The following is a 24264-nucleotide window of genomic DNA, read 5'->3' as shown; positions in this document are numbered from 1 at the left end:
AATAACCTCCAGAATTCCTGTGTTGAGAGTTGGTATATCAAGTAGGTTGTTTAGATGAGGAACTATTAAAAAATTTGCTGCAGCTTTGTTGGTGAACTTGAGTCCTGGATGAATATAGAATCATCGGTGAACTAAATTGATACATTACTTGGAGACTTGAAATATTATGAATAAGACTAAAACCAGCGCATCTTTGATAGAGTGTATCAACAAACTGATATTTTTCCAACTCTCTATAGTATTCTCATAGTGAGAATCCAATTAGTTCAGTTAGTGAAATGGAGGACTACAAAACATTGACGATATTAAACAAGAAATTCTGACAGTTTGAAGTTTAATCCACACTCATACGCACAACCACACTAATACTGAGAATTATTACAAGTAGGTATTATAAATCAAATATAATAAACTTCTTATATTTCAAACTCATAAAACTCAAGGGAACTTCATGAGCAACTAATAAAGAAGGCACACTCTGTAATAATATAGAGCAAACTGTACATGTATTTCCCTGTTGATATATTGTTATTTTTGTGGCATTTATCATAATATTAGAGTTGAGATCAAAAATATACCAAGTGAATCTAAAACGATACATATTGGAGGAGGGGAACAAATGTAATTATTCTTTCACCGAATTCTAAATGAGATGATATTATTCATAAGGGACCAGTTTATTTGAGAGGTACAATAGTTGTTAATTTTACTTCTATACTGTTATAACCCTTGAAACTGGAAGTTTGAATGTTTTCAGCGACGTTATGTATTTAGTTTCAAAACTCTTATAAATTACATAGCTCATCAAAAAAGTGACCCAACTTGAAATGCAAACTCTCACAATTAATTAAAGAACCGCTATAGGGATAAGATGTAGAATCATGAAATGATGAATTTCAACCAGACTATCGCAAATGATACATGGACAATAATAACCTTATTACGATGGTAGATGTTTTCTTCATAAATAGCGTCTATTATAATTTTACGCGACTGAATACACGACATTTATCTATACACGACTAAAATTATGGAAATACACCAGTTTATTTTATTCCGTGAGAATTATGAACAAAATTGTGAAAAATATAATCACATGATGATGAGGATTGCCATTTGAAGTTACTTCTTTCGGAAGCATATACACGTGGATGCGATTAAATATAACAATTATAATACATTTTAATATGTATGCATAGAATAATCAACATAATCATTGAGTCGTATCAGAGTATCATGGAAAACAATCCCAATATCATATTTCTACCAACAATATGATTTCATTATTCACAATGATATTACGGTAATCGTAATTTTCTATGAGAAGCCGAATTCTTTCATCTCTGCAACATGGGATGATTATTTAGAGAAGCACATTGAACTTACAATTTGTCTACTAATGTGCTAGAGCTAGCCTTGAGTAGATTATTGCTTGAGCTCTATTATCATTACGACGATTTGAAAATCTTCCTGACTACATTATGTAGACCATCTACTGCAAATACTGTGAATCAATAGTATACAACTATTTGTATTATTAAAAAGTATTAATACAATTTTGAGTCAAGAGTACTTGGATTTTCATTTTTCACCTTTATTTGTACTGGTAGGATGGAGTTTGTAGTGACACTATTGTCAACTTCAAACAATCTACAGTAAGCAAATCAGAGAATTTTGAAAATTGAAAAAATTATTCCATTCAGGGCCGTTTGCATGATCAAAGCTTAAACTGTATTGAATCAGCTGGTGGATTAAACTTAAAATGAACCACATTATAAATAAAGATATGGATTCAATCCAGTTTGAAATGAAATTTGGTTCAAACTGACACTGCACAAACCTTTCAGTGTTAGGTTAACACTTGAATTCTGACTTTACTAGTCACTTGTGACTTTCCAACAGCAACAAATCAGCATTAATCTCTGGATTTTGTTCTTATTTCTTATTTGAGTGAAGTGAGTATTGCTTGAAAGCACCTTTATTCCGTATTATAAAAATTGATAAAGAAAGAGAGAGAGAAACCATTTATCAATGTGATGTTAGTTTTGAGTGAGAGAGACAGAGAGAGCTACGTACCTACCTTCCCGGAGGATCTCCTCTCCAGTCGAACTCGACCGTCTCACCATCGCCCCCGTATGTGAATGACACGTTCATCAGGTAGTTCTTAACATGCACACACGAATAAAGAAGGTTACAATAATTTCAATCATTATATATATTCTTGATAAAGTTTTTGGAGTGAATATTTATGTTGTGGAACACTTCCATATGACAAATAAAATGCAATATTAACAAAATCTCGATATTATTCATCCCGAAAGAATAAGTGAGAATCCTCATAAACATCATAGACCAACAACCATATCAATTTATTCATCAGGTGATCCTGTAATCAGAACAAGCAACAGATATTCAAAATATGGAGAAGAACTTGTAAAAAACCGCAATCAACACAATCACATTCAGTCGTTGCTGTTGCACATTGAATTTTACCAGTGACAAACCGAAATTGTTTTATGAATTAATTATTGTTGCATTTATCACTTCTTATGAAGACGTTGTTTACAAACGTCTCATGTTCTTGTGTGAGGATTTTGGTAAGAAGGAAGTACAACAATTGACAGTAAATTTTCATCATATTTAGTGTAATACACTTGAAATCTAAGATTCAAGAGTGAATATTTTATTATTGGAAGCTTAATACTTCAAATCTACATATTCTCATTGATTAAATGCTCCAACAGCAACAAAGAGTCTTTGACAGACAAAAAATAAGGAATTCTTGCTGAGAGAAATAAGTATTCAATGTCCAACTTTTAACAGCGATTCAAACTAAAATATTCCAATATTAAGTCAACACTTGAATGTCTCTCATCTAACTGAAATAATTATTCTTAATTATTCGAAATTTGGAATTTTGTATGCTTGTTGAATCGACCCTAAAAAGCGACAAGGATGAAAGAGGAAAGACAAAGGAAGAAATCCGAAATGAGGTTGGTTGGTTGGGAGAAAAGAGGTCCACAAAAACAGGAGCAGAGTCAAGTAGGCTACTGATTATTCAATAGAAAATTCACCTGAATTGGAAAAATACACTTTGATTCATAGATAAAAAATAGTTGTTTGTATATCTAGAGTGAAAAGTACAACTTTTTCTCTCTGTGGGAAAAGGTTTGAAGCCCGAGGCGAAGCCGATGGCAAGAATTTTCCTGAGGGAGAAAACGTATTTTTCGCTCGTGATGTACACAACATTTTTCCTCCATCTACAATTTTTTTATAGAAACTGCATATCAAATAATTTTAATAACTCACGGTATTGGTGACAATGTTTTCTAACAACATGACCTAATAAGTAAAACCTAAAAACCGGTCGTCGGATTGGCACTGCCGATTGTGCTATCCATCGGCAAAAGTTGTAACAATTATCAGCTGGGCAGCTATCAAAAATGGCTGACTCCAGATCACGCGTTACAGATTTGAATTGCGAATGAAAAATATTTGTTAGCTGGTATTTCGAATAGAATAAAATATTTTAAAATATGTATAAACTTTTATGGTCTACTAATATTAAGTATGCAATATCATACAAACATATATTTCATGAGTTGATCAAATTTCTGGTTGTGGTATTGAATTCAGTTGACTCAATGACAGACACCTCTATTTTGCTTCCTCATCAGAGCTTAGACCTTCTAACATATTTCAAAGTAGGTTATCAAAATAGAGATGTTATTTCAAATGGAGTTACTTTTAAGCTCTAGGGAGTTTTTCTCTTCTTTCGTCTCGAGAGCGAAAAAGTGACACTTTAGTATTATGTTCCAGGGATTAAAGTAAGCACTTTAGACAGTAGCTGGAGGAAAAGAGATTTCGAATCACGGATTAGGAATTCGTGTACTTTGGGTTGAGTTTACCTTGAAGAGTGATTGGTTGAGGGGGAAGAGTCCAGGGCAGGGACCTTGAGCGTTGCTGCCACAAACATCCTTGAAGAGGTTGTGCAGTCCGTATGCAACCGTGTAGATCGACTTGATCACGAACGACAGTTTCGGGTCTTGCTTGTACTTTTCGCTCAGCTTTTCTTTGCCTGAAAAAAATTCATTGAAATATCAATGGTTAAGAGACTAGTGAGCATCCCGCGCAAGAGAACTCAAAATGACGATGATATTCCGCCAGCTGTTCCATTAGAACCTCTGATTGCAATCTTTTCACAATATTCTATATATTTATATCACAAACTCAATCTGCATACTGTGTGGTAGTAAATATTTGTTGTGAATTTGAAGTTAATTGCTGAAGTCATTCGGAAGTTATCGTTGAACTTACAAGCAGACCTTCAAAACCAAGAACAGACAAAGACTCGAGCCTCAATCCGAACGCAGAATTCTGGTGAATCTTGGGAAATAGCTGAGAATTGACAGAGTTCTAAAGCCGTGTCCACACTAAACAAATGTTCGACATACATGTTCAGCAAACATGTTTTTTGAGGAGCTCAGTGACAAACATTTTAAAAAGTTTGAACAATCATTGTTTATCAAACAAAAAATTACTGTTTTTCAAAACATTTTCAGAGTTGAAAGCTGTAAAACAGCTGTAAAACATAAAACCTGTTCTTCCACTACCTCCGTAATCAAAGCCGTAGTGCATTGTGTGACGTCAGCACAGGTAGGTCTCCTACACCAATAAAAATTCGTTGATTTTAGCTGACCTATATCAGCTAGTGTTTTAATTGGAGTAGAACACCTACCTGTGTTGACGTCACCAGAATGCGCTATAGCTTTGTTTACGGAGGTAGTGGTTCTCCCCAATCACAAATACTTGATTTGGTGAAGCGTCCACACTGGCCACGGGCAAACATGTTTGTCAAACATAATAAAATTTGCCCAAACTTCCTCAACAGACATGTTTGTCGAACATTTGTTCAGTGTGGACACGGCTTAAGCTGAATATCCATATTCATGAAACCATAAATCTTACTCCGATATTTGTTTTAGAATTAGGAAGAAGAGACGTTTTGAACACAATCATTAATTTATTTTTCCCCTATTGTATGTAGTTCATTTTATGGATGAAAATATAAAAAACCGAATTCCATCTTTCTGAAGAATCAGGAATCAACAGGACACAGGAATACCCTCTCGGCTCGCTTGTGATTGATTGTGGCTGAATGCAGGGCAAGCCTAGTGAATCGACCAATCCTGTTGCGAGGGGAAAGCCGACTGACTATATTCTGATTGGCCGAACTGTCACCATTGAGAGATGGTCTTTTATTACTGTCATTACATTTCAATACCACTGGTCTCTAGTGATATTAACTACCACTACTCCATAATTCAAGTAGTATTTTCATTTTTAATTATTATTATAATTGATAATCTTTCTGCTTGGTTTTGTATTTGAAACGTTTACCACCCCATAAATATTATGGATGATCACGGGTTATGGGAACCTCATGTATCGTTACAACATGTCAGCTAACAGCAAGTCAGAAAACCACTAATAGGTTTTCATACCCGAATTCAAAATTGTATTTTTGTGTTATTTGAGAATAGGAAATTACGTGTGAATCGGTTTGTGTGTTGAATTGGAGTTTGGATAAGTTTTGAGCTGATGCCTATACTATATTACTGAATTATTATTATTGTCTATGAATGAACAAATAGAGTACCACTTCCATTGTCTTTCATTCGAAGATCATCTTTAAATTCATTCTCCATTTTATCCATTTTTAATTCCTTCCAAGTACATCATTAAAATCATTTCCACTTTGTTATTTTCGTTTAAAAACCCTAGAGCTAGAAAGCTGAGAAAGAAATCATGAATATAATTCAGATGGAGAAGAAGGTTCAAGATACAAGAATCAGAGGTGAGCCTGAGAAGGAACTAGGCAGTTCTGTCTCAAAGCATTTGTCGACCAGTCCTCATTTTCAGCTTGAATGAGTTTCTTTTCTGAAGATTTGTCAGATATACATTTCAGATTCAGATGCTGCCTACTTTATATCATTTGCATACTTGAGATGATTCGTGGTAAGAATATCATATTGCAACATACGAAATGTGGGACTCCACTTTAAAAAATAACCTCACATTTCTCAAGTTTGAAAACATTATCATAATATGTGGCAATCATAATATGCTTATATTGAATACTGTTTATGTACGACTCTGTTATGCGAATTTTGGAGAATAGCCTAGATTTAAGTTCATCGATCCACATCCAATCAAATTTTTCATTCAACTTTAATAATACGTGAGTATTGATGAGTGATGGTTGAATATGACTTCAATGTAGTGACCTAACGGATTAATAAAATGGATGGGAATTAATTGCACGTTTTCTTAGAACGGTACCTCATTCACAATATCATAGAAATAATACTATTGATTTTATAGAATAACGCCTCTACTAGATTTGATCGAGTTCAAATACTACTTTTCCTATTATCTGTCTCAAGCCTTGTACACAACACTGCAATCCGCATGATAGCGATGGCTACGATTCCAACCATTCAATTACGAGTTTGATATTCTCTCGCTTCCGTCACCATCATGCAAATTGCATTGGTACGCAATGACTCAGATTTTATACTTCTTCTACAGCAGTTCTTGGATCAACTGCTTAATGTGTGGATCATCACTCCTGGAATTTCAAGACTTGTAAATAGATGGAGAAGATGTCAGTGCAATAATTACATGTGCATTTCGTATTTTGATATTTGTGAATCTCAGTGTGGTGGAAGGAAGGTTTTTCGAAACAGAGGATATGAGGAAAATATGAGAGGAGGAAGAAACGAAGATACACTTTTGGCTTTGCGTTGAGAAGAGTTTTCTCACTCATCATATTTGTGCGAACTAATTTTTTCTAGCGGATGATGCTCTCTTTCTGGTTCATGTATTTCAGTAGAAGAGCTTATCCTGTACTGTTTTTTCTGATCCTTCTACTACACCTCCTCCTTTCCTTCTTATTATTATTCTTCTTCTCCTTTCACCCGTTCCACTCTTCAATCATCTCCCTCCAGAATTCTTCCCTTATTTTATTCTTCTCTTCTTCTTCTTTTCCTTTCATACACGTTTTTCTCCGTCACTTTCTTTCCAACATCCCTCTTTTCTTTCTCTTCGACTATTTCTTTTCTCCACCATTTTCTCGTTATTCCTAGCTTTGCCCTCTTACATGAGTGATCATCTCTTGGCATTGAGAACATCAAACGAGGAGTGAGATGGGAGAGAAGTCAAAGACAGGATAAGAGGAAAAAACCTCAGAGGGAAACATGACGAATATTATCATGAGTCTGATTATTCTCATATCATCTCTGGAGAAAAACTGGCTAGATAAGATTCTCAATATCCTACAAATGTTCAATTATTTCTTATCTGGATGTCGATTTTGACACTATCGAAATAATATTTCCCTATGAATTCTAGAAGAATGGTTATGGAAGGAATGAAACGTGACACGTTTCAAACCTTGAATATAATAGAATTATCACTGAACATTTATATTACTTAAATGTATATTACTGGTGATTTGGAATCCACCTAAATAAATTCCAACAACACAATCGTTGATTTCATAACTCATGCTCAAGCTCAAGGCTTTTATGAGAAGCATATCCATCAAAGAAGAAATTCATACGGCAGGTGGAACAATATTCAATAATAATGGTCAATAATGTTGCCAAATTTTCAGCAAATTCATACAAGAATTAGTTCAAAACCCCTATAGCCTATCGAATATAATCTATTCCATCGTCATCTTCCTTCTCACCTTTCCATATTCCTCAATCTTTCGGCTTGTAAACCATGACTGTCAAGTATCAATGCTCCTCTCATAATATATATGGAATCACTTAAAAACACTTCACTCATATGAGCTACTGTATTCGAATTGATAGAAACAATATAAAACTTGTAGTACCCTTCTCATTCAAACATTTTAAAAACTTTTAAATATTTCAACAAATAGTTTCGACCTGCTCTGGCCATTCTCAAGTTGAAATGCTAGTCGTTGGAATATATTTTTTGAAAGTTTTTAAAATCTATAAATAATATATAGATTTTCAAATAGATTCCGAATATATATTATATAAAAATGAATGTCTGTTTGTTTGTTTGTTTATTCGTTCCCTATAGACTCGAAAACTACTTGAGAGAATGGCATGAAACTTTGGGAATATATTGTATGAATATTGGGGATGGTTTCTGACCAGAAATTTTAATTGAGTGGCTGATGATAATCATTCATTGATCCATTTTACAGACATATGTTTTCGAAATTAACGGCCGAGCGGCTACCGAAGAAAGGAGAAATCATCATGATTCAAGATCATATTGTGATAATAAATGATTCAGCATCTAAAGTAACCAGCTGTATAATAAAGACGTCACCCTGTGATAAATTGTATACTGGTATTAAACGGTAGTTTGGAGTTGAAGTTAGTGTAGTTGATTGGTACCAGCTGTAGATAATCGTTCCTTAGAAGACCTATACATATAATAATTATCACTCCCCTATCATTGAGAATCTGGAAAATGTAGAGAAATATTCACCTCATGAAAGAGAGTTTTTCATATTGCATTCATTAATGATTACTGAATAATGACAGACAAATTTACTTTTTTTCAATTTAGCTCAGCTTATATTCATCCTAAAATTGAAGATGGGAAGGATATGAATTCTGTGTAATTCATCGTACATCGCATATTTCCTGGACCATCGATCGACAATCAACAACCATGAAAATATTAAATTCATCGTTGATTAAACCTATATATTTTTTTCAATTCAAAACTTTACTGATAGATATTACTACCAATATTGATTGAGAAGAATATGTTTTTGTAATAATAATGATGCATGACTAAGCACATAGTAAGTCCGTATTGAGATATGAATGAAAATATTGATTGTCACATAAATTTCATGATTCACCAAATAAAGTCAAGTGTGACATGAGATACATTGACTGTTTGGCGGTACGAAGTTCACCGGGTAAGCTAGTGTTTCAATAAAAAAGGTACTACAAGTTTTATATTTTTCTATTTATGAAATCACTCGAAATTTATAATTTATTCAATCTCATCTCAATAATTATGGAAATACCAGAATATTCAAAAGTATAGAAAAAAGAATGAATGGAAAAAGAAAAAACAATGTGAATTTAGAAATCATTAGATTCACTTCAAATCTTCAGCTTCCATTGAATGCGCAGCATGGATAAGGAATGCCGACAGTTTTTAGTGAATCTCACTATGGAATGACCAGTTATAACCTGCAGTTGTATTCCATTTTATATAGCAGAGTAAATATTGAATGCAATATTATTGCAGTGACTAATGACTATTTGAAAAATTGAGATAACTGACCAGTACAAACAGGCAACCCCTGCTGGTCATGAGTGACATTGGCAGCAGGCCCAGGATGGTTGGCAGGTATGGAGCAATTGAACCTGTCCTGCCAGAACTCCTTGAACCAGGGGTTGCGCGAGTTGTTGAATGGATTGAGGGCAAAGTAGTACTGGTCGAAGGCCGAGACATACGGCGAGTGGATGCGAATCGAGAGGCTGCCTCTAGCCTCGGCCTCGAAACCCTCGGCTACGTCGCTTCTGTCAGCCCAGCCGTCGCTAGAACACACCAAAATATCAAATGTCAAAGATTGTTCGCTCACAGAGAAAAGCTTGAAATTGTAGTGGTCTTATGGCGACGGAGGATACTTCATAGTCCACAACGCCCATACATGTCCACGTCCACAACGTACTCTCATTGGCTGATTGCAACATATCAATAGAATAGCAATTACTCTATCTGTTTGTAAGATATTTTCTTTGGAAGTTCGAGAAGCTATAGGCCTACTTTGATAAATGCGAAGTTAGCATTCTATGTATTGCAACATTTTTATTTATCACTCATATAAGGTCAGAAAAGCAAGCCTGTCAGTCAAAAAGCTGAAAGTACAATATTCAACATTATTCATCTCAACAAAATGCAAGCTCATATTAGATCAGTTGATTTTCCTGGCAATCGAATTGAAGCTGAATGATGAATAAATAAATCATTTTCGAAACATTCAAGTGAAAGATGAGAGAAATTATTATGAATAATTCACGAATTTTCCAAATATAGGGAGAATGCTGTCAAGAAAACGGCTACAGATTTTCATAGCTTATCAATTTACGAATACTTACTATTATTGCAAAATTGATTAAAAATTCCTTGTCAGCTCGCCTCTCAACACTCTCCCACTGCTTGTGCTCTCTTACTCTCTCTAACTCTCTCACTCTCACACACTTTTTCTCTCTTCCGTTGGGTGATTATGTGGAGGATATTCCATGAAACCCTTATCCAAGAATGACCCTTATCCCCTCAAACTCCACCGATTCATGTAGGTACATCAAAATGTTATTATATTATCAATAATAATTGCATTCCATCTACATTCAGATGAATAATATCCTACAAGTTTGTATCGTTCAAATATTTTTTTTCTTCTTGCAAAATATCTCAGCATATTGTTTAATGAAAATTGATTGAGATATCCAATCTAATTTATTTCCTATCCTATCTTGAGTCTTCTTCTTCCATAGAAATCGAAACTCTTCTTCTATAATAATTAGTACTCATAAATACCATTCAATTCAATATTAATCGTAGTGATGAAATAGAAATTGGAGATAATAACGCACTGGAAATCCAGAATCTTGTAATTTGAAACAGCGTGATGTAGGCCTAGGTGTATTCAGTTGTATTTACTTATAGAATTTACTAGTAGCTTATCTAGGTGTATTTAATGGAAATTAGAATATTGTTTTGGATTGAAGAAATGATGTAAATACTTACAATATTATCATGTGAGCTAGATTGCCTGATTATTCACCATCTTCATGGATAAAATTTATGATCAATTGAGATTGAATGAATGTATTTTTGATTGACAACCCAAATTCAGTTTTCTTCATTTATCTCATTTGTGGTCCGCTGACCGCAGTGGAAAACTCTGTTACATTGATAGTGAGATCCACTTCCCATATACGTGACAACAATGATTGCCATTCAATCAATTCTGACAGTTGAATGGGAATCTCACTATAGAACTTCTCTTGGCAAGATTATATTTTGAAGTATTTAAACGTCTTTTCATAGGATAATTAACCATTCCATGCAATACTCACAAAAGATGTTGATGATGCTGATGGCCCATTGTCTGAATTAATTGAGTCTAACCCTTCCACTCATCCCTCTAATCTCCCATTACTCCACTCGTCTTTGCTCCTATCTCCAACTATTTTTCCTTCAAGTTTGTCATTATCTCTTTTCATTCATGTTTTGTCAAAACATCCTCACAATTGCTCACTATTGTTTGCTTGTTACTTCTAGCCTTTTTTGTAGATTCTACAAAAAGTTTAATGTATTCTCCCATTCAAAATCAATCTATCATGTACTCAGAGCTATGATTACGATGATCCTAGCAATGGAGCTAGATTACCACGAAGACAAGGAAGAACGTCCAGATTTAGAAAAGATCAGAGGGTATATTGCATTTCCAAATGAGACCTACAAAAGTGTACTATTATTTATATATATACAGGGAGTTTCAGAAGTAGTGTCGAACATTTTAGGGTATAGTTCTTGGATGATAGGAGACTACAAATTTTGTATTTTAAGTGTCCATAACTCAGCGGTTATTCTCATAGCTGTCATTTTGTTTTTTTCACTTAGGAATTTTTATCTCAAGAGCGGAATGTTGTATTGATCTGAAATTTGGCATGAATATCTATGCTATGGAGACTCAAATTTAAAAATAAAATAAAAACTTTCCAATGTAAATTTTCAAAATGACGGCCATTTCAAATCTTTGATTGCAAATTCCACGAAAACCGTTCACTTTACAGAAAATTTACAACAGAGAAAAAAGTTAGCGAATTTCATCAAAAAATCAATAATACCGCATTTATCAAGATTGGTTGAAGAATAACCGAGGAATTCATAATTTTCGTATTGCATGAATGACCAATTTTCACAATTTAAACATCAATATCACATTTTTAATCCTAATTGTATTTAAGATGGAGCTTTTAAACTCGGTATGAATCCAAATTCATCCATGTGATTCTACAATGTTTTTCAGATGATCTTTTTTGTTCAAGATCATGCGAAAATAATAATTAATTTCTCTGTTATTCTCTGACCAATCTTGATAAATGAGGTACATTTGAGATCTTGATAGAATTTTCTAACATGTTTGTCTCCTGCTAATGTTCTGTAAAGTGAACAGTTTCCGTGAAATTTGCAATAAAAAATTAAAAATGGCCGCCATTTTGAATATGTACATCAGGAAATTTCTATTTTTTTCAAAGTTGAGTTTTTTCAGCTCGAAATATTCATGCCGAATTTCAGATCAATACATTATTTCGTTCTTGAGATAAAAATTTCTAAGTGAAAAAACAAAATGGCAGCTATAAGGATAACCGCTGAGTTTTGGACACCTCAAATACGTCATTTGTAGTCTCCTATCATCCAAGAACAATATCCTAAAATGTTTGACACTACTTCTGAAACACACCTGTATATTATCGTATCATTTGTTCCAGTTTTGGTAAAATTAATCCTATTAATGAATAACCAGTGATGGACTGAAAACAATATCATGACAAAAATGTCCTACTAAAGCAATGCTCTCGAACACATTACTACTCAGCTGAAAAAAATATATAATACCGAGGCTTCTACAGAAATGCTTTTATTCTGGTCAAGTTGAACTCTGATGTGTGAATTCTCTCATGAGGAAAATAGTATCCTTTCTCTGTTTGGAAGATCGGACATTGATGAATATCGGATCATTGAAGATTGTTAAAGCTTGAGAAGAACTCCCCTACAGTAGATAGGCCAAGTTAGAATGTGAGATGATTGGATAGAAATTATAAAATTTCACAACATAAAAATATATTAGAGAGGTAGAGAGTATGAAGAACTCAACCGGATAAGAAAGAAAGATTGCATAGAAAAGTGGCAGGGGAGTACAAAACTGCATTAGAGAAGAATGTATTCTTGGAGAGAAAGCTTTCGAATACATACCTGCTTTTCATCCCTCATATTGGACTTTCAAATTAATTTGGAGCAGTCATCAGCTCTGCAACGTGGAATCAATAAACGAGTTCAACCTACATGTGCTTGAGTCTTCTCTTCAGCAGAGTGAGATATAAGTCCAAGCTCACTTGAACAGAGTCTGCAATATTAAATTGTAGACTTTACAGCGAATCGATATGTGAGCTCTTCGTTAAAAGTCCTCAAGTTTTTGTTTCTCAACAAGAAAGAACAGAATGCAGAAAGGCATTCGAAAAACATTGGAAGGCAGGCAATTATGTGAATTTTCTTTCAAAATAAAACATTCCCCTTGAAAATCATGAAGAAGAAGGAATCAAATGGGATTAGAGAAGAAATCCGAACAAGAAAATAGCGGTAACATCTTGATATCCGTGGTAGTATTCCAAGTGTCACTTCAACTAAGTCACAGTTTCCACTCTCAATGCTCCAAATTACGAAAATCTCCCCTTCCACTCCAAATCTGTAGCGACAAGTGCTGCAACAAGAAGTTGTCGGATTCCTGGAGTATGAATCACTAATTATTGTCAGCACTCTCTATAGATAACACTATGGCTTCACATTCAACCAATGCTGACCATTGAAGGTGGAACTTGAATGTTGCCACTTGTTGAAGAGTTGTATAGTAGTTGTAGGCGATTTAATTAGTCCAATATACGGATGAGTGAACTGCAGGAAGGTTCCAAGAGGTAGGTGAAGTTTGGCGGAAGGAAAAAGAGGAAGAGAATGAATGAAAAATGTTGAATGAGATGGACGTAGAGCAGAGAGAGAGAGGGTGAAGAGAGAGAATAGGACTAAGACGACAGAACTGGGTAGGAGAAGAGTAGAGATGAGTCATGGAAGAAAAAAACAGTGGAATACATACAGTTTAACCAGAGAAAGGGTGAATGAATTTAAAGGAGGAAAAGAGTGGAGGAGAGTCCCACTCTCATGAAATAGATAAAGAAGGACAGTAGAAGAGAGGAGAAATGTCATGGAGGAAGATTGTAGGAGTAGAATGAATAGAAGAATGCGAAGTGGAGGAGATGAAAAGGAAAAAGTGACGAAGAGAGAGGTGAATATCAAAATAAACGGAGAGAGAATCTTAGGTTCTCAACTTACAACTTGCATATTTCCTTACGAAGATGGCAGCAAACTCAACTATTCTATGCGAATACGCAAAGCAGCTTGCCCTTAGGGTATTTTTGAGAGGTCTGAATGAACCTATAGGATCACTGATGAGAACAAAAAACCCTTCAAGTCTAAGTGGAGCTTTGAGTATGATCACAAACGAAATGCAGTACAAAAACAGAAATAGTAATTATAATTTCAATCTCAATAAGAGACCAATCTCACAACCATTCCAACAACTTCCTGTGACTAAACAAATCCAACACTTTCCTCATACTAGACCAATGCAAAACTTTCCCCAAAACAAGACTTATCCGAACTTCCAAAACCAATCACAACAAAGACCAATGATTACACATCAAAATATGAATCAACAATTTCGCAACTTCAGTTCAATGAACTAACAGAGACCAATGTTTCAAAGGCAATTTTTCGGTCAACAACACAGACCACAAATGCAATCGCAACCAACTCCAATGAGTATTTCAACCAGAAACACTGAACTTGAACCCCCGAAAAAGAACCCCAGATTCAATCAACTGACAACCGAATTCGCTACAAACAATGACGAATTACTCAATACTAACAGAAACGAACTCTTGACTGACAATTTCTCAATGAACCGTTCAATTACCCCGAAATGACTGGAAATCTCATGAACAATTTTGAAAACTTGGAATTGAATGATGATTACAATAATCAAATGACTTCCGACCAAACAGAACAAATCATTTTTTAGGAGAAACGAGCCTCGGAACAAATTTTCAATTTGAACTTGCAAACAAAAATAACGAACTCTCTTACTTTCTAGACCCACAAACGAACTTTCGAGTACTGATTGATCCCGGAAGTACACAATCCTTGCACAAGGTAATTGCACAAGAAGGTTTTAAAGATTCCTTGAAACCAACACCATTTGAAGTTACTACAGCCCATGGTAAATCAAAAGAAAAATTCAGTGCTAAAATACCATTTCTAGGAAGAAAATTTGATTTTTTCGTATTTGATTTTCATAAAGATTTCGATCTCTTGTTAGGAATGGATGCTATAAAGCAATTGAGAGTAAGATTGGATTACATTAGTAACAAACTTTACTATGGAAACAACAAACAAGTACCAATACTGTATTACAATACAACTTTGCAACACAATGAACCTTCTAAAGTCAATAAACCTCGTCAACTGTGGACTTACTTGATTGAAGCACGTAGTCAGAAAACAATATCAATTCCGATAAAAAACGTGTCAAACGGAGAATGCTTTCTCAAATACCAAAATCTCTCTGGAATAGAAATTCCACAATCTATCCTAAAAGTTGAAAACAATAAAGCAATCTGTCTAATTACAAATTCATTTACGGAAGATAAAATATTGTCAATCACACGACCCTTTGAAGTTGAAAATTTGGAAAACTATGAACTAGTCCCTCATTCAAAATCCACCTCATCTCCAAACAGTAATAACTTGAATAATTTTGAAGTTGACCAAACTAGATTAGATCTTTCAACAATTAGAACCGAACACATGAATTCTGAAGAAAAAGAAGCAATATTAGAACTGATAAAAGAGTATGCAGACATTTTTCATGTAGACGGAAATAAATTGACATTCACAAATCAGGTCAAACATGTTATCAGAACAACCGATGAAATTCCAGTTCATTCAAGAAATTATCGATATCCTGTTGTTTACAAAGCAGAAGTTGATAGACAAATCCAAGAAATGCTAGATCAAAAAATTATCAGACCCAGTCATTCAGCTTGGAACTCACCAATTTGGATTATACCCAAAAAACGTGATGCATCCGGAAAACAAAAATACAGAATTGTGATAGATTTTAGAGGAGTAAATGCAAAAACTATTGATGATAGATTCCCATTGCCAAATATTGCTGAAATCCTGGATAAATTAGGAAGATGTCAATATTTTACAACTCTTGATTTGGCAAGTGGTTTCCACCAGATTCAAATGCATCCCGATAGTATTGAGAAAACAGCTTTTTCCACAGATACAGGTCACTATGAATTTCTAAGAATGCCTTTTGGATTAAAAAACAGCCCACCTACATTTCAAAGAGTACTTAACAATATCTTGAGAGGTATTCAGAACGAAAAATGTCTTGTCTATTTAGATGATATAATAATCTATTCTACCAGTCTCCAAGAACACATCCAAAGATTGAGAGAAGTATTTGATAGATTACGATATGCTAACTTTAAAATTCAGCCAGACAAAACAGAGTTTTTAAGAAAAGAAGTAGCTTATCTAGGACACATAGTCACACCAGAAGGAGTAAAACCAAACCCAGAAAAGATAAAAGCAATACAACAATTTCCTATCCCAAAAACTACTAAAGAAATCAAAGGATTTCTAGGACTGTTAGGCTATTACAGAAGATTCATAAAAAATTTCGCAGATGTAACCAAACCACTAACAAAACGCCTAAAGAAAGGAACCAAAATTAATGTTGAAGATGAAGATTATGTGAAATGCTTTGAATATTGCAAAACCCTTTTGTGTAATGACCCAATTTTACAATATCCTGATTTTTCATCCGAATTTTTATTAACAACAGACGCTAGTAACGTATCAGTAGGAGCTATCCTGAGTCAGAAGAAAAATGGTGCTGATTTACCTATAGCTTATGCTAGTAGAACCCTGAACGAAAGCGAAACCAGATATTCGGCAATAGAAAAAGAATTATTAGCGATAGTTTGGGCAACCAAATACTTTCGTCCTACTTGTACGGCCAAAAATTCAAAATTTATACTGATCACAAACCATTGCAGTGGCTATTCTCAATAAAAGAACCAAATTCCAAACTTCTCCGCTGGAGATTGAAACTAGAAGAATACGATTACGAGATTTGTTATAAAAAAGGAATTTTGAATCAGAACGCTGATGCTCTATCTAGGATCCAATTGAATAATAATGATGTTATTCCAGGTCCTTCAAGACAAAACACAGGTGAAGAAGTAGATAAGATAATAAACGAAGCTATTGAAATGCATTTTTCTGAACTTGACGATCAATCTATGATAGGAAATGTAGACGACAATGATGTACGTGACAACAACCTTGACATTCGAGAAGAACAACATGACTCTGACGATCAAACAGTGCATTCAGACTATTACGGTAATGAAATGATTGGAATTCAAACTCTTGACGAACCAGTAAACTTTGCTAAAAATCAAATATTACTAAATCTAGTGAAATACAATCCACGAAAAGTGAAAATACAAAAACTATTTGAAAACAAGTGCCGAATTATTGTAGAAATTTCCGAGAATAATTTTGAGAAAGATGTAGTAGAATTTGTAAAAGAATATCTAGTTCCGAATGTAAAATATTGTCTATACTTTGAAAATGATTTCTACGAAAGATTCACTGTAGTAATTGCAACTTATTTCAAAAATACACAACTCAAACTAGTACGTTGTACGAAAAAACTGATGATGTCACAAACGAGGAAGAGATAAAAGAGATAATCGATAACTATCATGTCGGAAAGAATAATCATCGTGGAATTCAAGAAACTTATGAGCAAATTAAAAGAAAGTACTACTGGCCAAATACTCGAAACAGAATTCAAAATTTCATCAATAGATGCGACATTTGCTTAAAAACAAAATACGAAAGAGTACCCTTGAACTTGGAAATGAATCTTACCCCCACTGCTTCAAAACCACTTCAAACTATTCATATCGATAGCATTACTTTTGACAAAAGAAAATTTTTGACGATAATAGATAGTTTTTCACGTTATGCACAAGCCTATCCACTTGCTAGTGCACAAGGAATTGAAATAGTTGATAAACTACTGGATTTCTTCAGTCATCACGGTGTTCCAGAAATTATAGTTTCAGATAATGGCACAGAGTTCACTAATAATGTGGTGAAAGAATTGATGGCACTTCATAAGATAAAGATTCACTTTATCAGCACACAGCATCCCCAGTCAAACGGCATGTGCGAAAGATTGCATTCAACCCTTGTCGAGCATATTAGACTCCTTAATAATCAAGCTCAATTCAAAGACGATTCTATCGAGAGAAAAGTGAAAACATGCAGTTTTAGCGTACTATAATAGTATTCACTCTGTAACAAAACTAACTCCATTTGAAATTCTGAACGGACACATAAACGCAAATGCTTTATTTGACATTAACATTGGCAAACAGATGATGAACGACTATGTCAATCAACAGAGAGAAAACACCAAAAAGCTCTATGAACACATTAGAGAAACGAATCAAGCAATTGAAGAAAAGGTTATCGAGAAAGTAAATGAGAATAGAGAACCATTGCCTGAAATTCCATCCGATATCTACGTTAAAAATATGCAGAAATAGAGTAAGACAAAAAACAAATATAACAAAGAGAAAATCGAATCTGTGAACAGAGACCTTAAAACAGCTAAAATCGTACCGAGACACCAAAACACAAAATCTAAAATACACCTTTCCAAAATTAAAAGACCTAGAAAAATCATCAAAACTAATGACATTGGAAAACCTAAGACAGTGACTCAACTGACTATAATGACAATGACAATCCTTTCCCAGGTCCCTCTTCATCCTGTACGCAGCAAGATCAGGAACAGCAATAGACATTAAGAATGTTACTATTAATTCTGGAATGTACCAATTAACCTTGGCAAAGCCAAACTTGTATATAACTCGCACGTTTTTGTACATAATTATGATCTGAAATCAATGTATTCAGAAATTGAAAATTTGAATAATTACTATGATAAGGTATCTCACTATTTTTGGAAAAAATTAGTATAAGTTCAAAAACCGATTTCGTTACATCCTGTACGCAGCAAGACAGAACGCAATAGACATTAAGAATGTACTATTAATTCTGGAATTGTACCAATTAACCTTGGCAAAGCCAAACTTTATATAACTCGCACGTTTTTACATAATGATCTGAAATCAATGTATTCAGAAATTGAAAATTTGAATAATTACTATGATAAGTATCTCACTATTTTTGGAAAAATATTAGTATAAGTTCAAAAACCGATTTCGTTACAGAAAACAGTATAAATTAAGAGATGCAATCAACTATTTGAAATTCATCAACCAACAAAGTCTGTTATTGGAGAAAAATTGGAAATGATTTTGTTTTACAATGAAAACGTCAAACGCAATAAAAGAGGTTTAATAAATAGTCTTGGATCTGTTTTAAAATTTATCACTGGTAATTGGACGCATATGACGAACAAAATACATAAGTTGATTCTCGAACTGTATAATAATCAAGATAATTTAGCCAATCAAATTTCAAACCATTATTCAATAGTCAAAACATTATTGTAGAATTCAATGAAACAATTAAACTTGTGAACCAAAACTTCAATGAATGAAAGAAATTTTTGATAATTAATGATGATTTAAACGATTTCATAGAATTAGAAAAAATTAAATAATTTTGAATCAATTACTTATAGCTTATAATATTTTATTAGACGTAGTTCATGACATTGAAAATTCTATTGCATCTTGTAAAGTAGTCGTTCTGCACCCTAGTATAATGTCTACTAAAGAATTGTTCAACGAACTTGTGAAAATTTCAAAATTCTATGACAAGAAATTCCCATTGGAAATTAAGTATAATAAGATGTTAGAAATAGAAAAATTGATTAATGTAGATTGTAAGCTAATTAAGAACGAAATCATTTATTTTCTCGAATTTCCGATTGTAGAAGAAGTAACTTTTGATCTTTTTGAATTATTACCAATCCAAGTAGAGTAGAATCAATTTTGTAACAATACTTCCACAAAACAAATTTATTGAAATCTTCTGATAGTTCTAATACTTTAAAAATGAAGGATTGTATAAAGAATGTAGATTGATAGGAGATAACGAATGCTATCTGTGCTCATCCGAAGCCATCTCCCATCAACAACTGCAATGTGAAGCGGCTATCATATCTACTGGTTCCACTGACAACTGTAAATTCACCGCCGTCCAAATTGGAGAGAACCTCATCAAATGGATTCCCGAAATACACAATATTTGGCAGTCTTACCAAAATTGGAGACCTTCCACATAGAAACGAAAACCGAAACTACTGTGACAACACTTCAAGGAATTTATTTCATCAATACAGCCGAAGGAAAAATTTACTATCGAGGAAAACCTCTGTTCCACTCTTCCCAAACGAGAGGACATCCAAAATTTCTAGAAAACATCCAATTAGAACTTCAAGATCATCAAATTCCGATTTCCAAATTCATTTGAAAAATTCAGACAACTTTAACCATTTAAAAACATTCAAGTGTCTCCAGTCATCCGAAAATCATATTTAACCACCGACATCAATGTTTTCACAAACATTTTGTACATTGTGATTGTTCTTTGCGTGATTTTCACCATGTACAAAAGAATCTCCAAAAGAGGACAGCAACCTTCTTCAAGAACCAACCCCCGAAGTTCTCTTTAGGGAGGGAGGAGTTACATTGTGAGAACCTACAGCAGTCAGCAGTTTCAATACAACTTCTTAAAACTCTCCTGGAACTGTTGGAGCCAGCTTTCTCACGCATCGAGCGTCAGTCCTGCTTACAACATCGAAGCGAGAGGTACTCAAAATTCACTTGTCAAAATTATTTAATTCCAAATTTCGTGTATGTAAATAAAGATTTATTTTTAAAAAAGAAATCTTACTGAACGCATTATTTAGCTTGTATATATATACAGAGTGTTTCAGAGGTAGTGTCGAACATTTTAGGGTATTGTTCCTGGATGATAGGAGACTACAAATTTTGAAATGAAGTGCATCTAACAGGTGATTCTCATAGAACATAATCTTATGAACTTATGTCATCGTGCGAAATATTAATGTGGAGACTATGTAGTTGGTGATGATGGTTGAAGCTGAAAATTAGGTGTTTTTCACAATACAAGGAGCATTGTTGTCAGGTGTACCTGGAAATCTATATGAGATAGAGCGCTCTACCTGATCTCAGATTGTAGAGCACAAAAGTACGCCCAGAGAGATTTTGAATTATTCTAAGTGTCCATAACTCAGCGGTTATTCTTATAACTTACTGTCATTTTGTTTTTTTTCACTTGGGAATTTTTATCTCAAGATCGGAATGTTGTATTGATCTGAAATTTGGCATGAATATCTATGCTATGGAGACTCAGATTTAAAAATAGAATAAAAACTTTTCAATGTAAATTTTCAAAATGACGGCCATTTTAAATCTTTGATTGCAAATTTCACGAAAACCGTTCACTTTACAGAAAATTTACAACATACAAAAAAGTTAGCAAATTTCATCAAATGTTCAATAATACCGCATTTATCAAGATTGGTTGAAGAATAACAGAGGAATTCATGATTTTTGTATTGCATGAATGACCAATTTTCACAATTTAAACATCAATATCACATTTTAAATCCCAATTGTATTTAAGATGGAGCTTTGAAACTCGGTTTGAATCCATATGGTCATCCATGTGATTATACAATGTTTTTCAGATGATCTTTTTTGTTCAAGATCATGCGAAAATAATAATTAATTTCTCTGTTATTCTCTGACCAATCTTGATAAATGAGGTACACTTGAGATCTTGATAGAATTTTCTAACATGTTTGTCTCCTGCTAATGTTCTGTAAAGTGGACGGTTTCCGTGAAATTTGCAATAAAAAATTAAAAATGGCCGCCATTTATATGTACATCAGGAAATTTCTATTTTTTTTTAAAGTTGAGTTTTTTCAGCTTGAAATATTCATGCCGAATTTCAGATCAATGCAACATTTCGTTCTTGAGATAAAAATTTCTAAGTGAAAAAACAAAATGGCAGCTATAAGGATAACCGCTGAGTTTTGGACACCTCAAATACGTCATTTGTAGTCTCCTATCATCCAGGAACAATATCCTAAAATGTTTGACACTACTTCTGAAACACACCTGTATATTATCGTATCATTTGTTCCAGTTTTGGTAGAATCAATCCTATTAATGAATAACCAGTGATGGACTGAAAAAAATATCATGACAAAAATGTCCCACTAAAGCAATGCTCTCGAACACATTACTACTCAGCTGAAAAAAAATATAATACCGAGGCTTCTACAGAAATGCTTTTATTCTGGTCAAGTTGAACTCTGATGTGTGAATTCTCTCATGAGAAAAATAGTATCCTTTCTCTGTTTAGAAGATCGGACATTGATGAAATCGGATCATTGAAGATTGTTAAAGTTTGAGAAGAACTTCCCTACAGTAGATGGGCCTATAACAAGCGAGTATTTCCAAACATTTATAATGTGGGATGATTGAATAGAGAATATGAAATTTCACAAGATGAAAATATATTAGAGAGGTAGAGAGTATGAAGAAATCAACCGGATAAGAAAGAAAGATTGCAAAGAAAAGTGGCAGGGGAGTACAAAACTGCATTAGAGAAGAATTTATTCTTGGAGAGAAAGCTTCCGAATACACACCTGCTTTCCATCCCTCATATTAGACTTTCAAATTAATTTGGAGCAGTCATCAGCTCTGCAACGTAGAATCAATAAACGAATTCAACCTACATGTGCTTGAGTCTTCTCTTCAGCAGAGTGAGATATAAGTCCAAGCTCACTTGAACAGAGTCTGCAATATTATTGTAGACTTTACAGCGAATCGATATGTGAGCTCTTCGTTAAAAGTCCTCAAGTTTTTGTTTCTCAACAAGAAAGAACAGAATGCAGGAAGGCATTCGAAAAAGCAGGCAATTATGTGAATTTTCTTTTAAAATAAAACATTCCCCTTGAAAATCATGAAGAAGAAGGAATCAAATGGGATTAGAAAAAAAATCCGAACAAGAAAATAGCGGTAACATCTTGAGATCCGTGGTAGTATTCCAAGTGTCACTTCAACTAAGTCACAGTTTCCACTCTCAATGCTCCAAATTACGAAAATCTCCCCTTCCACTCCAAATCTGTAGCGACAAGTGCTGCAACAAGAAGTTGTCTGATTCATGGAGTATGAATCACTCATTAATGTCAACACTCTCTATAGACAACACTATGGCTTCACATTCAACCAATGCTGACAATTGAAGATGGAACTTGAATGTTGCCACTTGTTGAAGAGTTGTATAGTAGTTGTGGGCGATTTAATTAGTCCAATATACGGATGAGTGAACTGCAGGAAGGTTCCAAGAGGTAGGTGAAGTTGGGCGGAAGGAAAAAGAGGATGAGAATGAATGGAGAATGTTAGATGAGGAAGACGTAGAGTAGGGAGAGAGGGAGAAAAGAGAGAATAGGACTAAGACGTCAGAACTGGGTAGGAGAAGAGTGGAGATGAGTAATGGAAGGAAAAAACAGCGGAATAGATACAGTTTAACCAGATAATGAGTGAATAAATTTGAAGGAGAAGAAAGAGTGGAGGAGAGAGTCCCCCTCTCATGAAATAGATAGAAGGACAGTTGAAGAGAAGAGGAGGAATGTCATGGAAAGATAGTAGAAAAAGGGGAAAGAAAAAAGAATCGATAGCTTTGTAGAGGAGACCTGATAGTTAGTTATAATAAGTAACTGGTATCCGATGAATTGTTTTCCCCAATTCAGAGTTTTACACTATTTGTATATTTTGAATGGCAGGTTAGTATCTGTTAATTGTAGACATTGGAAATAGGCTTATAGTCCAGTCAATATAGACATAAAAAACGGGGTGTGCTTGCAATTAAATTTATATTGTGGCTCTGATTTTTTAAAATACTATTTTTTACGATTTTTTAAAAATTTCCTTGTGCTAGATACAGAGTGGCCCAAAAACCTCGTATTTTCGGCTCATTTTCCAGTTTTCAGCTGTTTTTGCCAAATCTCGTGATCGGAAAGGAAAATTTGCTCTCGCTTTTTTTCTAGATTATGAAATTCTAAATAAAATGAGATCATTCGGAACTCTTTAACTCCAATGCGTACTGAGTTTTGATTTTTCAAAAATGAGTAAAATTAAAAGAAAAAATCAATTTTGATGAATTTTAGTTTTTGATCTAGTGGAGAGGTGTGGTACGATGGAATTTGAGCATTGTATCAGAAGTTATAAGTGTTTGAAATTTTCAACC

The 24264-nt window shown here is 34.0% G+C and overlaps 1 protein-coding gene across 1 annotated transcript in view; it reads right to left on the bottom strand.

Moving 5' to 3' along the window:
• Window positions 1-24264, bottom strand: part of LOC111053765 (metabotropic glutamate receptor 1-like) — a 264669-nt gene that overhangs the window by 53251 nt on the left and 187154 nt on the right. Inside the window, exons 6-8 of the mRNA XM_039431937.1 lie at window positions 9355-9611; window positions 3909-4078; window positions 2081-2163 (exon numbers count right to left, since the gene is read on the bottom strand). Of these exons, the coding sequence (XP_039287871.1) occupies window positions 2081-2163; window positions 3909-4078; window positions 9355-9611 (510 nt within the window). The remainder of the gene's footprint in view (window positions 1-2080; window positions 2164-3908; window positions 4079-9354; window positions 9612-24264) is intronic.

This window comes from Nilaparvata lugens, chromosome 7 (assembly GCF_014356525.2).
Source record: "Nilaparvata lugens isolate BPH chromosome 7, ASM1435652v1, whole genome shotgun sequence".
Lineage (NCBI taxonomy): Eukaryota > Metazoa > Arthropoda > Insecta > Hemiptera > Delphacidae > Nilaparvata > Nilaparvata lugens.
Note: the sequence above shows the minus strand (reverse complement) of the source record. Positions and strands in the feature narration are given on the sequence as shown.